At 40.2% G+C, this 14,181-nt stretch overlaps 1 protein-coding gene across 1 annotated transcript in view; it reads left to right on the top strand.

Annotated features, from left to right (window-relative positions):
- Window positions 1–2,343: 2,343 nt before the first annotated feature.
- Window positions 2,344–14,181, top strand: part of LOC128643597 (cyclic AMP-dependent transcription factor ATF-6 beta-like) — a gene marked incomplete at its 3' end in the record, with an annotated part of 30,611 nt that continues 18,773 nt past the window's right edge. The window contains exons 1-3 of the mRNA XM_053696441.1: window positions 2,344–2,768; window positions 2,892–3,044; window positions 4,550–4,657. Of these exons, the coding sequence (XP_053552416.1) occupies window positions 2,548–2,768; window positions 2,892–3,044; window positions 4,550–4,657 (482 nt within the window). The remainder of the gene's footprint in view (window positions 2,769–2,891; window positions 3,045–4,549; window positions 4,658–14,181) is intronic.

The following is a 14,181-nucleotide window of genomic DNA, read 5'->3' as shown; positions in this document are numbered from 1 at the left end:
GGAGATACGGCTGCTTTAGTGTGAGAGTGTGTAACAGGAGATACGACTGCTTTAGTGTGAGAGCGTGCAACAGGAGATACGGCTGCATTAGTGTAAGGGAGCGTGTAACAGGAGATACGACTGCTTTAGTGTGAGAGTGTGCAACAGGAGATACGACTGCTTTAGTGTGAGAGCGTGCAACAGGAGATACGGCTGCATTAGTGTAAGGGAGCGTGTAACAGGAGATACGACTGCTTTAGTGTGAGAGCGTGCAACAGGAGATACGGCTGCATTAGTGTAAGGGAGCGTGTAACAGGAGATACGACTGCTTTAGTGTGAGAGCGTGCAACAGGAGATACGGCTGCATTAGTGTAAGGGAGCGTGTAACAGGAGATACGACTGCTTTAGTGTGAGAGCGTGTAACAGGAGATACGGCTGCATTAGTGTAAGGGAGCGTGTAACAGGAGATACGGCTGCTTTAGTGTGAGGGAGTGTGTAACAGGAGATACGACTGCTTTAGTGTAAGGGAGCGTGTAACAGGAGATACGACTGCTTTAGTGTGAGGGAGTGTGTAACAGGAGATACGGCTGCTTTAGTGTAAGGGAGTGTGTAACAGGAGATACGGCTGCTTTAGTGTAAGGGAGCGTGTAACAGGAGATACGACTGCTTTAGTGTAAGGGAGTGTGTAACAGGAGATACGGCTGCTTTAGTGTAAGGGAGTGTGCAACAGGAGAGACGACTGCTTTAGTGTGAGAGTGTGCAACAGGAGATACGGCTGCTTTAGTGTGAGGGAGTGTGTAACAGGAGAGACGGCTGCATTAGTGTGAGGGAGTGTGCAACAGGAGAGACGACTGCTTTAGTGTGAGGGAGTGTGTAACAGGAGAGACGACTGCTTTAGTGTGAGAGTGTGTAACAGGAGATACGGCTGCTTTAGTGTGAGGGAGTGTGCAACAGGAGAGACGACTGCTTTAGTGTGAGAGTGTGCAACAGGAGATACGACTGCTTTAGTGTGAGGGAGTGTGTAACAGGAGATACGGCTGCTTTAGTGTGAGGGAGTGTGCAACAGGAGATACGACTGCTTTAGTGTGAGGGAGTGTGTAACAGGAGAGACGGCTGCATTAGTGTGAGGGAGTGTGTAACATTAGATACGACTGCTTTAGTGTGAGAGTGTGCAACAGGAGATACGACTGCTTTAGTGTGAGGGAGCGTGCAACAGGAGATACGACTGCTTTAGTGTGAGGGAGTGTGTAACAGGAGAGACGACTGCTTTAGTGTGAGGGAGTGTGCAACAGGAGATACGAATGCTTTAGTGTGAGGGAGTGTGTAACAGGAGATACGACTGCTTTAGTGTGAGGGAGTGTGCAACAGGAGATACGACTGCTTTAGTGTGAGAGTGTGTAACAGGAGATACGGCTGCATTAGTGTGAGAGTGTGCAACAGGAGATACGACTGCTTTAGTGTAAGGTAGTGTGCAACAGGAGATACGACTGCTTTAGTGTAAGGGAGTGTGTAACAGGAGAGACGACTGCATTAGTGTGAGAGTGTGTAACAGGAGATACGGCTGCATTAGTGTGAGAGTGTGTAACAGGAGAGACGACTGCATTAGTGTGAGAGTGTGTAACAGGAGATACGGCTGCATTAGTGTGAGAGTGTGCAACAGGAGATACGGCTGCATTAGTGTGAGAGTGTGCAACAGGAGAGACGGCTGCATTAGTGTGAGAGTGTGTAACAGGAGATACGACTGCTTTAGTGTGAGAGCGTGCAACAGGAGATACGACTGCTTTAGTGTGAGGGAGCGTGTAACAGGAGATACGGCTGCATTAGTGTGAGAGTGTGTAACAGGAGATACGACTGCTTTAGTGTAAGGGAGTGTGTAACAGGAGAGACGACTGCTTTAGTGTGAGGGAGTGTGTAACAGGAGAGGCATTAGTGTTATTGAGCGTGCAACAGGAGATACGGCTGCTTACAGGGGGCTTGATTACAAGTGGCTAACTGTTGCGCGCAAACGATATCTGGAATTAGAGCACTTTTACAAGTTGAAAGTAAATGTGAACGCTTTGGTTAACTGTTACGCTTGAATAAAAAGTGGAAAGAAACACATTAAATATATAAATATTATATAAATATATATATGTATTTTTATACAGATCTATTTATATGTGTATATATGTATTTACACACACACACATATAGAAAGAAATACATATACTGTATCTCAATGCGATCCTGCGCTCAGTTTAGTGCGAGTTGGCGCCAGTGAAATTTTGAGTTCTAAATGAGTATCCATTGAAGTCTTTGGGATTTGAGAAAATGTGATTGCAACTTTGCAGTTTATTTTTTTACCTCGAAGTTGCAACTGCAAATTTTTTTTCTTGTAATATGCGCAAAACTGGGGGCGCTCATTAAGGTAGAATTGAGTGTTGAAAATGTGCTTGCGGAAGCAAAAATATGTGCCTCACTTGTAGTCTAGTGCAGTCTGGGGAGTGTACAACTGAAGAGGCGGCTACATTAATGCTAATGACGGCTGCATTAGACTCTTGGATTCTGAGACCGCTGCGTCAATGAGAGATGGCAGAGATTAAGTTAAATGGACAAAGTTCTTACACTGTCACGCTCCCTCATGCGCCTCCCTTTGTCACTCAGGCTCTCTATGTGTTTATCGCGTCGTCTTTACTCCCATTTCTTTCTCTTCCTCAGAACGCTGCCCTTCGAGTCTCAACTGGCAGTAGGAATGTCGTCTGTGTTATGGTCGTCCTTGTTTTTGTTGCATTCAACTTCGGCCCTGTGAGGTGAGTAGGAAATCGCAGTGCACATTCACACGCAAAAGGAAAATGACGATGCTGTAGCCATAAAATTGCCACAGATGAACTTGCACTGTTTTCCTGCTTCTCACTTTTTCATTTCATGTACAGTTTCCTAAACAATGTACCTGAAGAAACGATGAAAAGTCCGGAGATTTCCCATCATACCCGTCACTTACTGACCTATCAGAGTGAAGCAGACACACATCCGTCCAAGCAAAAATTCTACAAGTCAAAGCCTGCAACCCCTAGAACCACATTCAGGTAATAATGTTTTTTAAAGGGGCATTGAACACTTTGAGATTGTAATATAAATGTTTAAACAATAATGGGCCAGATTATGGGTAGCCCCCTATTAGTTATGGGCAAGCGATATCGTGTTTATCACGGCTGTTACCACGCATAGAATGTAGCTGTCGTATTACAAGTATATATAAGTGCATTGGTGCCCTTTGCAGTTAAGTAGTTGAAAACATGAAAAATCATATTAATGCAATATTCTATATATATATATATATATATATATATATATATATTTATCCATATATCTATACCTATATAACATTTTATCTATCTATCCATGGATATTGTACCAAAATACTATCAGAAATATGTACGTATTCATGAATAAATAGAATATATTCTGCTATGTGAAATATTAAAGTTTTCATGTCGGTTTAGTGCACTTAAGAATAAACGATCAGGATTGTGCGCAAGTACGGTGTTAGGAATTTGTTCTACTTTTTTTTGCTCCATTGACTTCTATGAGGGAATAATACATTAACGCGGTCGCAATATTCGAAGTTCAGCTTTTTGCGGACATTGGGTTTCAACTTTAATTTTACTTTAATACGAGCGTAACCTGACGCGCTCAAAAAGCTTTTTTTTGTAGCACAGTTAGCGTGCGAGCGGAAGCGTTAAAGGACCAATCAACACAGTAGATTTGCATAATCAACAAATGCAAGATAACAAGACAATGCAATAGCACTGTCTGAACTTCAAATGAATAGTAGATTGAATAGACAATTTTAAAAGTTATGTCTATTTCCACTCCCCCTTGTACCATGTGACTGACATCAGCCAATCACAAATGCATACACGTACCATGTGACAGCCATCAGCCAATCACAAATGCATATACGCTTATTCTGTGAATTCTTGCACATGCTCAGTAGGAGCTGGTGATTCAAAAAGTTTAAATATAAAAAAGACTGTGCACTTTTTTTAATGGAAGCTAAAATTGCTGCTCTATCTGAATTATGAAAGTTTAATTTTGACTTGAGTGTCCCTTTAAATAAATCTGTCCCTATATGTGGTAAATAAACTTTGGAATATACTTTCATTTTTTATTTTGTCCTCTTTTTCCTGTAATTTAAATTACTGATGCACGGGCCCTCACAGCATATGTGTGTATGCTGCTAAAAACCGAAATAACTTTTACTAGAAGCATTTTTGCTAATGGAAATATATTGCAAAAATGCTTCTATTTCAAATTGAAATGTACTCGTACACATTTCAATTTTCACTTTTCTATCCCTTTAAAAACAGGGGAACTATCCTAAATAATATATGGAAAAATAAATTATTTTAGTCAGGGCAGGACATATAAGATTACCAGTCAACATCTAGGCTGACAGCTATACTTAAAATTGTTGAATTTCTTATAAGTTTGAGGATAGGTTATAACTTTCTCTTGTAAAATGTGGCTGAATTTTGCTCTTCCAGTCGCCCAATAAAACTCCACTTATTCTTGGGTTTCATTTTCCCAGAAATTCCAGTGGGTCGATGGGAAATGTGAAGCATTTAATGGTCAGAGATCTGGACCAGCTCTTCCTTACGTCTGACTGTAGACACTTCAACCGCACAGAGTCACTCCGGTATGTACTAATAATTGTATATAGTGAGCAGGGATTAGAGTTATGAGAACTGGGAATATGGTGGGGAAAAGGATGTGTCTGGTGTTGGAAAACCGGAGCGGCTATACATAGTAACTTGGAATTTCATTGTGTGCAAGATCTTCTTGGCCAAATTATTCTTCCATTCATAAGGTTTTCTAATGGACATGAGTCTAATGGACATGAGTGAGTTTTAAAGGGACACTGAACCCAAATTTTTTCTTTTGTGATTCAGATAGAGCATGAAATTTTAAGCAACTTTCTAATTTTTGGTTTTAGTGTCCCTTTAAAGTGAAGTCATGGATAAAACTAAAGTGTAGGGCCGTTGTTTATATATTTTGCTAAGTAGAAAATATCAAAGCTTTCAGATGCCACAGTAATATTGCGCAGAAGCTAAATGTAAAAGGGACATAACAGGAAGTAATAAAATGCTAAAATTGTACTATTGCTTGGAAAAAAAACTATGCGCTCCATTTATTATGTATTGGACAGACAAAGTTCCCAGCTAGGGAACCTGTTAGTGGGTATCACACCAGCAGCATTTGCTGTTCGCGTTTATTGTTCCACAAACATATTCTTATACAGTGATGCCCATTGCTTTTGTGTGACCTGTCAATCATTCATTTTATTTTATTTTAAATTTTATCTCCTTTAACCCCTTCCTGCCGTTATGACGTTCCATGCCGTCCTAAATGTGCTGGGCTTTAGCGCCGTTAGCATGGCATGGAACGTCCTAGCATGTTGGCTGTGGTGAAGCCATAGCTGGTTTGTAAATAGGATTTCGGGCTGTAGTATTATAGGCACTCCCCCCTTGACCCGATCTCATCATTGAAATCACACGATCGCATGAACGATAGCGTAATTTTAATTTAAATAATTCGGGTCAGGAAATGGTTGAAATGTTGCCTGTGGTCTATTTGACTTACATCTCCCTCTACTATTTCCGACTGGACTAGTAAAAAATATTTTCCTTGTTTTGCATCACTATTTTTTCCCCGTATAAAATCTATAAATCTGGTAAAATGATACAGTGAGCCAGTCGTAAAGGACTTGCATATTTTTGTTTTGAATGATGAACATTTCACAAAACTGATGCCCGGAGCTGCTAAAAATCGTTCATATTCATAGAAAATAAATGGCTAAACTGCTGGAGTATAATTCTGCACCTTCAGATAGGCCCAGTTTTTGGAAATATATAATTTAATTTATATTTCTGGGTCTGATTCCACTTTGCTTGCTCTTATTGGTAACATTGACTGCTTCTTTACAGTAATTGTCACGTTGTGGTTAAAAAGGATATGAAATCCAAAAAAATATTTTCTTTCCAATGACATGGAAAGTCCACAAATCCATTCTAATTACGAGTATGAATTCAACTCCTGGCCACCAGGAGGAGGCAAAGAACACCCCAGCAAAGCTTTAAGTATCCTCCCCCTTCCCACAATCCCCAGTAATTCTTTGCCTTGTACATCAGGAGGATGTGCGAAGATGGTGTCTGAAGATATTTAATCCTTTAATGGGTACTTTTCCCTGCAAGCAAGGATTGGGGCTATTTTGTATTTATTTAGGCAGACCATACAATTTTTAAAAAAGTTTCCAATTTACTTATTTTTTATCAAATTTGCTTTGTTCCCATGATATTCTGTGTTGGAGAGATACCTAGGTAGCACCACATGGTAGTGTATAGTGCTGCCATCTAGTGCTCTTGCAAATGTGTAACATTCTTGCAAAACTGCTGCCATATAGTGCTCCAGACACGTGCACGCTCCTGAGCTTACCTTCCTGCTTTTCAACAAAAGATACCAAGAGTACAAAGAAAAATTGATAATAGAAGTAAATTAGAAAGTTGTTTAAAAATGCTGCTCTATCCGAGTCATGAAAGAAGAACATTTGGGCTTAATGATAAAATTTGGAATGGTTTGTCAACCTGGAAAAATGCTGATAATTTGGTTTTAAATGTCCTAAAAAATGTGATTAACATTAAGGTAACCTCCATTTAGAGAAATGATAGAAGAACATTTTTTCCACAGTTTAAAAAAGGAAAAGAAATATATAAATTTCTACAATTAAAAAATATTTGTAAATACTGTTTATGCCAGGGGTCGACAAATCTGTTTAAAATTTAGCAGCCAAAAAGAATATTTAGGATCCAGACACTTTTAGAAGCCAGAGAGTGGTATCTGTATATAAATATATAGAGAATAACCCAAAATGTTAGGAGCCAGGGGGTAACATTCTAGGAGCCAGAGGCCCCCTCGCACCTGGGTTTTTCGCGCCTTGGTGTAGGCAGAGCTTTAGCAATGCAGTCACTTGCAGATGAACTCAGAACAAAACCTAACTAAAGACACTGAGTTGTATGACGGGGAATTCCCATTACGTGCTGTCTGCCCTTCCCAGGGAGGGACATTTATAGGGCCTGAGGGAACAGCCATGTAGCAGATATATTTAAGGCGAGTCAGTCTGATTTTAAAATGTAGTAGCTAGCTGTATTTTTTTTTTTTTTTTTTTTTTTTTTAATTTTTAAGAGCTTTATTTGAAAATAAACATGTACAAAGATACATGCACCACAAGTGCGAATTCAAAACATACAGTTTCCACCAATACATTCAATACATAAGTACATAAAGCAGGGAATAGATCCACACACAGGTAGAAGGTGCACAAAAGGTACAGTTTATAACTTCTAAATCCCAAGAAACATGACTTTTATATAGTTACATAAAAGTGTGTATGTATATATGTGTATATATATATATATATATATATTTGTTTTAATGTAGTAGGAGAGAGAAAAGCAACACACGATGTATAAATCACACCTATAGCTGTGTGTAAAAACTATATATATATATATATATATAAGGTGGCCCTCGGTTTACAACGGTTAAATTTGCACCATTTCAGAATAACAAACTTTTTTTTTCAGTCATGTGCTTCTATTGAAAAGCATTGAGAAGCAGTGCATTGAATAAAATAGCCAGTAGGTGGAGCTGTCCGCTTGCGTTGCAGCAAAGATATGCAAGCAAAGCAAGCTGAAATTAATCAGTTTAACCAGACCTGAGCTATCGAGCAGCTGCAAAGGAACAAGATCTTCCTGTCTATAAATCAGTCCAGATTGGAATGCATAGAAAGAACTGTTTTGCAGAAAAATGCAAGTTAAGTCTGTGTTGTGTGATTTTTTTATTAGGTTTATAATGCAGTTTAGCAAATGTTTTTGTTCATTTAACTTAGTTTAATTATATATTCTGTGTTGTGTGATTATTTTATTAGGTTTATAATGCTGTTTAGCATTTAAAGTCTTCATTTCAAAGCTTTAAAAATAATGTATTAGGGGTTACTTATGACAATTTTGAGAGGGGCTTGAAATTTGTATTTATTTTAGCTAGGTAGTTAGTAAATAGTTAATAACTATTTACTAACTATTCCACCTAGTTAAAATAAATACAAATTTACCTGTAAAATAAAACCTAAGATAGATACAATGTCACTTTTAGTTATATTGTAGCTATATTGTAGCTAGCTCAGGGATTATTTTAAATTATGTTATAGGTAAGTATTTAGTTAATGATAGTCATTTCTCTTGTTAAGTGTATCCAGTCCACGGATCATCCATTACTTATGGAATATATTCTCCTTCCCAACAGGAAGCTGCAAGAGTCCACCCACAGCAAAGCTGCTATATAGCTCCTCCCCTAACTGCCATATTCAGTCATTCTCTTGCAAGCCTCAACATAGATAGGAGGTTGTGAGAGTCTGTGGTGCTTTCTACTTAGTTTATTCTTCAATCAAAAGTTTGTTATTTTTAAATGGCACCGGAGTGTGCTGTTTATCTCAGGCAGTATTTGGAAGAAGAATCTGCCTGCGTTTTTCTATGATCTTAGCAGACGTAACTAAGATCCATTTGCTGTTCTCACACATTCTGAGGAGTGAGGTACTTCACAGGGAGAATGGCGTGCAGGTTTTCCTGCAGATAAGGTATGTGCAGTAAAATATTTTTCTAGGAATGGAATTGACTAAGAAAATACTGCTGATACCGAAGTAATGTAAGTAAAGCCTTAAATGCAGCGATAGCGACTGGTATCAGGCTTATTAATAGAGATACATACTCTTGTAAAAATGTGTTTTAAAACGTTTGCTGGCATGTTTAATCGTTTTTTAACATATGTTTGGTGATAAAACTTATTGGGGCCTAAGTTTTTTCCACATGGCTGGCTTAAATTTTGCATAGAAACAGTTAACTGAAGCTTCCCACTGTTGGCTGTGGCAGTTTGTTGTGTCTGTTTTTAAAAACGTCTATGTCATTTTTTTTTTTTGATCTGTTTTTTGCATTAAGGGGTTAATCATCCATTTGCAAGTGGGTGCAATGCTCTGTTACCTTATTACATGTACTGTAAAAATTTCGTTTGTTTTACTGCCTTTTTTTCACTGTTTTTCAAATTTTTACAAAATTTGTTTCTCTTAAAGGCACAGTAACGTTTTATATATTTGCTTGTTAACTTGATTTAAAGTGTTTTCCAAGCTTACTAGTCTCATTATTAGTCTGTTCTAACATGTCTGACATAGAGGAAGCTCTGTGTTCATTATGTTTTAAAGCCATGGTGGAACCCCATCTTAGAATGTGTACCAGATGTACTGATTTCATGTTAAACAATAAAGATCATTTTTTGTCTTTAAAAACATTATCACCAGAGGATTCTGTCGTGGGGGTAGTTATGCCGACTAACTCTCCCCACGTGTCAGACCTTTTGACTCCCGCTTTAGGGACTCACGCTCAAATGGCGCCAAGTACATCAAGGGCACCCATAGCGTTTCTTTTATCAGGGGATTCTGTCGAGGGGAAAGTTATGCCGACTAACTCTCCCCACGTGTCAGACCCTTCGACTCCCGCTTCAGGGACTCACGCTCAAATGGCGCCAAGTACATCAAGGGCGCCCATAGCGTTTATTTTACAAGACATGGCAAAGGTGGTGAATAATATTCTGGCAGCAGTATTAGTCAGACTACCTGAAATTAAAGGAAAGCAGTTAGCTCTGGGGGTAGATACAGCGCATACAGACGCTTTAAGAACCATGTATGATACTACCTCACAATATGCTTAGTCTGTGGGTGATTTTTTTTGACTCAGTGAAGATGATTTAACCTGATTCTGATATTTCTACATTTAAAATTTATGCTTGAGAACCTCCACTTGTTGCTCAGGGAGGCTTTGGCTGCTCTGAATGAATGTGTACAATCGCAGGGCCAGAGAAATTGTGTAGACTGGATAAATAATATGCAGTGCCGGTGTGTACTGATGTTTTTCCAATACCTAAAGAGGTTTACTAAAAATTTTTTAATAAGGAATGGGATAGACCAGGTGTGCCGTTCTCTTCCCCTCCTATTTTTTAGAAGAATGTTTTCTAATAGTTACCACCACACGGGACTTCTGGCAGACAGTTCCTAAGGTGGAGAGAAGAGTTTCTACTCTAGCTAAGCGTACCACTACCTCTGACGAGGACAGTTGTGCTTTTTAGATCCAATGGATAAAAAATGTTTATTCAACAGGGTTTTATCCTGCAGCCCCTTGCATACATTGCTTCTGTCACTGCTGCTGCGGCGTTCTGGGTTGAGTCTCTTGATGAGGCTTTACAGTTAAGCGACTCCATTGGATGAATATATTTGACAAGCTTATGCTAGCCAATTCCTTTGTTTTCTGATTCTTGTTCATTTGACTAGACTAACGGCTAAGAATTCTGTTTTTTACTATACTGGCGCGCAGAGCGCTATGGCTTATATCATGGTCAGCTGTCGTGACTTTAATAAATAAGCTACTTAACTTCCCTTCAAGGGGCAGACCCTATTCGGGCCTGGTTTGAAGGAGATTATTGCTTATATCACTGGAGGAAAAGGTCATGCCCTTCCTCAGGATAGGTCTAAATCAAGGGCAAAAAAAAAAAAAAGTCTAATTTCTTCTGTTATGTGTGATCAGTCCACGGGTCATCATTACTTCTGGGATATAACTCCTCCCCAACAGGAAATGCAAGAGGATTCACCCAGCAGAGCTGCATATAGCTCCTCCCCTCTACGTCAGTCCCAGTCATTCTCTTGCACCCAACGACTAGATAGGATGTGTGAGAGGACTATGGTGATTATACTTAGTTTTTATGACTTCAATCAAAAGTTTGTTATTTTAAAATAGCACCGGAGCGTGTTATTACTTCTCTGGCAGAGTTTGAGGAAGAATCTGACAGAGATTTTTTACTATGATTTTAACCGGAGTCGTTAAGATCATATTGCTGTTCTCGACCATCTGAGGGAGGTAAAGGCTTCAGATCAGGGGACAGCGGGCAGATGAATCTGCATTGAGGTATGTGGCAGTTTTTATTTTCTGAATGGAATTGATGAGAAAAGCCTGCCATACCGTTAAAATGACATGTATGTATACACTTCAGTATTCTGGGGATGGTATTTCACCGGAACTACTGTGTTAAAGGTCACTAATCCTTTTAATAACTATTCTCATGTTAAACGTTTTTGCTGGAATGTAGAATCGTTTACATTGCTGAGGTACTGTGTGAATAAATATTTGGGCATTATTTTCCACTTGGCAGTTTTTTGCTTTAATTGTGACAGTTTCGTTTCTCTTCACTGCTGTGTGGGAGAGGGAGGGGCCGTTTTTGGCGCTCTTTGCTACGCATCAAAAAATTCCAGTCAGCTACTTTTATATTTCCTGCATGATCCGGTTCATCTCTGACAGATCTCAGGGGTCTTCAAACTTCTTTGAAGGGAGGTAAATTCTCTCAGCAGAGCTGTGAGAATTCTTATAGTGACTGTGAATAAAAAACGTTGTTTTGTTTTCTTATGTACAAATTTAATTAGTGTTGTTTTTTACTAATGGGAACAAACCTTTGCTAAAAGTTGTGTTGTTTTAAAGTTTGATGCTATAACTGTTTTTCAGTTCATTATTTCAACTGTCATTTAATCGTTAGTACCTCTTTGAGGCACAGTGCGTTTTTTTGCTAAAAAAGATTATAACCAAGTTGTAAGTTTTTTTGCTAGTGTGTTAAACATGTCTGACTCAGAGGAAGATATCTGTGTCATTTGTTCCAATGCCAAGGTGGAGCCCAATAGAAATTTATGTACTAACTGTATTGATGCTACTTTAAATAAAAGTCAATCTGTACAATGTGAACAAATTTCACCAAACAGCGAGGGGAGAGTTATGCCGACTAACTCGCCTCACGCGACAGTACCTGCATCTCCCGCCCGGGAGGTGCGTGATATTTTGGCGCCTAGTACATCTGGGCGGCCATTACAGATAACATTACAAGATATGGCTACTGTTATGACTGAAGTTTTGTCTAAATTACCAGAACTAAGAGGCAAGCGTGATCACTCTGGGGTGAGAACAGAGTGCGCTGACAATGCTAGGGCCATGTCTGATACTGCGTCACAGCTCGCAGAGCATGAGGACGGAGAGCTTCATTCTGTGGGTGACGGTTCTGATCCAAACAGATTGGACTCAGATATTTCAAATTTTAAATTTAAATTGGAGAACCTCCGTGTACTACTAGGGGAGGTCTTAGCAGCTCTCAACGATTGTAACACCGTTGCAATACCAGAGAAACTGTGTAGGTTGGATAAATACTTTGCGGTACCGGCGAGTACTGACGTTTTTCCTATACCTAAGAGACTAACTGAAATTGTTACTAAGGAGTGGGATAGACCCGGTGTGCCGTTCTCACCCCCTCCAATATTTAGAAAGATGTTTCCAATAGACGCCACCACTCGGGACTTATGGCAAACGGTCCCCAAGGTGGAGGGAGCAGTTTCTACTTTAGCTAAGCGTACCACTATCCCGGTGGAGGATAGCTGTGCTTTCTCAGATCCAATGGATAAAAAATTAGAGGGTTACCTTAAGAAAATGTTTGTTCAACAAGGTTTTATATTACAACCCCTTGCATGTATCGCGCCGATTACGGCTGCGGCAGCATTTTGGATTGAGTCGCTTGAAGAGAACCTTAGTTCCTCTACGCTAGACGACATTACGGACAGGCTTAGAGTCCTTAAACTAGCTAATTCTTTCATTTCGGAGGCCGTAGTACATTTAACCAAACTTACGGCTAAGAACTCAGGATTCGCCATACAGGCACGCAGGGCACTGTGGCTAAAATCCTGGTCAGCTGATGTTACTTCTAAGTCCAAATTACTTAATATACCTTTCAAGGGGCAGTCCTTATTCGGGCCCGGTTTGAAAGAAATTATCGCTGACATTACGGGAGGTAAGGGCCACGCCCTACCTCAAGACAAGGCCAAAGCTAAGGCTAGACAGTCTAATTTTCGTCCCTTTCGGAATTTCAAGACAGGAGCAGCATCAACCTCCACTGCACCAAAACAGGAAGGAGCTGTTGCTCGTTACAGGCAAGGCTGGAAGCCTAACCAGTCCTGGAACAAAAGCAAGCAGGCCAGGAAACCTGCTGCTGCCCCAAAGACAGCATGAACCGAGAGCCCCCGATCCGGGACCGGATCTAGTAGGGGGCAGACTCTCTCTCTTCGCCCAGGCCTGGGCAAGAGATGTTCAGGATCCCTGGGCACTAGAGATCATATCTCAGGGATACCTTCTAGACTTCAAATTATCTCCCCCAAGAGGGAGATTTCATCTGTCAAGGTTGTCAACAAACCAGATAAAGAAAGAAGCGTTTCTACGCTGCGTACAAGATCTGTTAACAATGGGAGTGATCCATCCGGTTCCGTGGTCGGAACAAGGACAAGGGTTCTACTCAAACCTGTTTGTGGTTCCCAAAAAAGAGGGAACTTTCAGGCCAATCTTAGATTTAAAGACTCTAAACAAATTCCTAAGAGTTCCATCGTTCAAAATGGAAACTATTCGGACAATCTTACCCATGATCCAAGAGGGTCAGTACATGACCACAGTGGATTTAAAGGATGCTTACCTTCACATACCGATCCACAAAGATCATCACCGGTATCTAAGGTTTGCCTTCTTAGACAGGCACTACCAGTTTGTAGCTCTTCCATTCGGATTGGCTACGGCTCCAAGAATCTTCACAAAGGTTCTGGGTGCCCTTCTAGCGGTACTAAGACCGCGAGGGATTTCGGTAGCTCCGTACCTAGACGACATTCTAATACAAGCTTCAAGCTTTCAAACTGCCAAGTCTCATACAGAGTTAGTTCTGGCATTTCTAAGGTCGCATGGATGGAAAGTGAACGAAAAGAAGAGTTCTCTCTTTCCTCTCACAAGAGTTCCATTCTTGGGGACTCTTATAGATTCTGTAGAAATGAAGATTTACCTGACAGAAGACAGGTTAACAAAACTTCAAAATGCATGCCGCGTCCTTCATTCCATTCAACACCCGTCAGTAGCTCAATGCATGGAGGTGATCGGCTTAATGGTAGCGGCAATGGACATAGTACCTTTTGCACGCCTACACCTCAGACCGCTGCAATTATGCATGCTAAGTCAGTGGAATGGGGATTACTCAGATTTGTCCCCTACTCTGAATCTG

Source organism: Bombina bombina, unplaced genomic scaffold, assembly GCF_027579735.1.
Source record: "Bombina bombina isolate aBomBom1 unplaced genomic scaffold, aBomBom1.pri scaffold_2020, whole genome shotgun sequence".
NCBI classification, from domain to species: domain Eukaryota; kingdom Metazoa; phylum Chordata; class Amphibia; order Anura; family Bombinatoridae; genus Bombina; species Bombina bombina.
The sequence above is the reverse complement of the archived record's forward strand: the minus strand, read 5'-3'. Positions and strand labels throughout refer to the sequence as shown.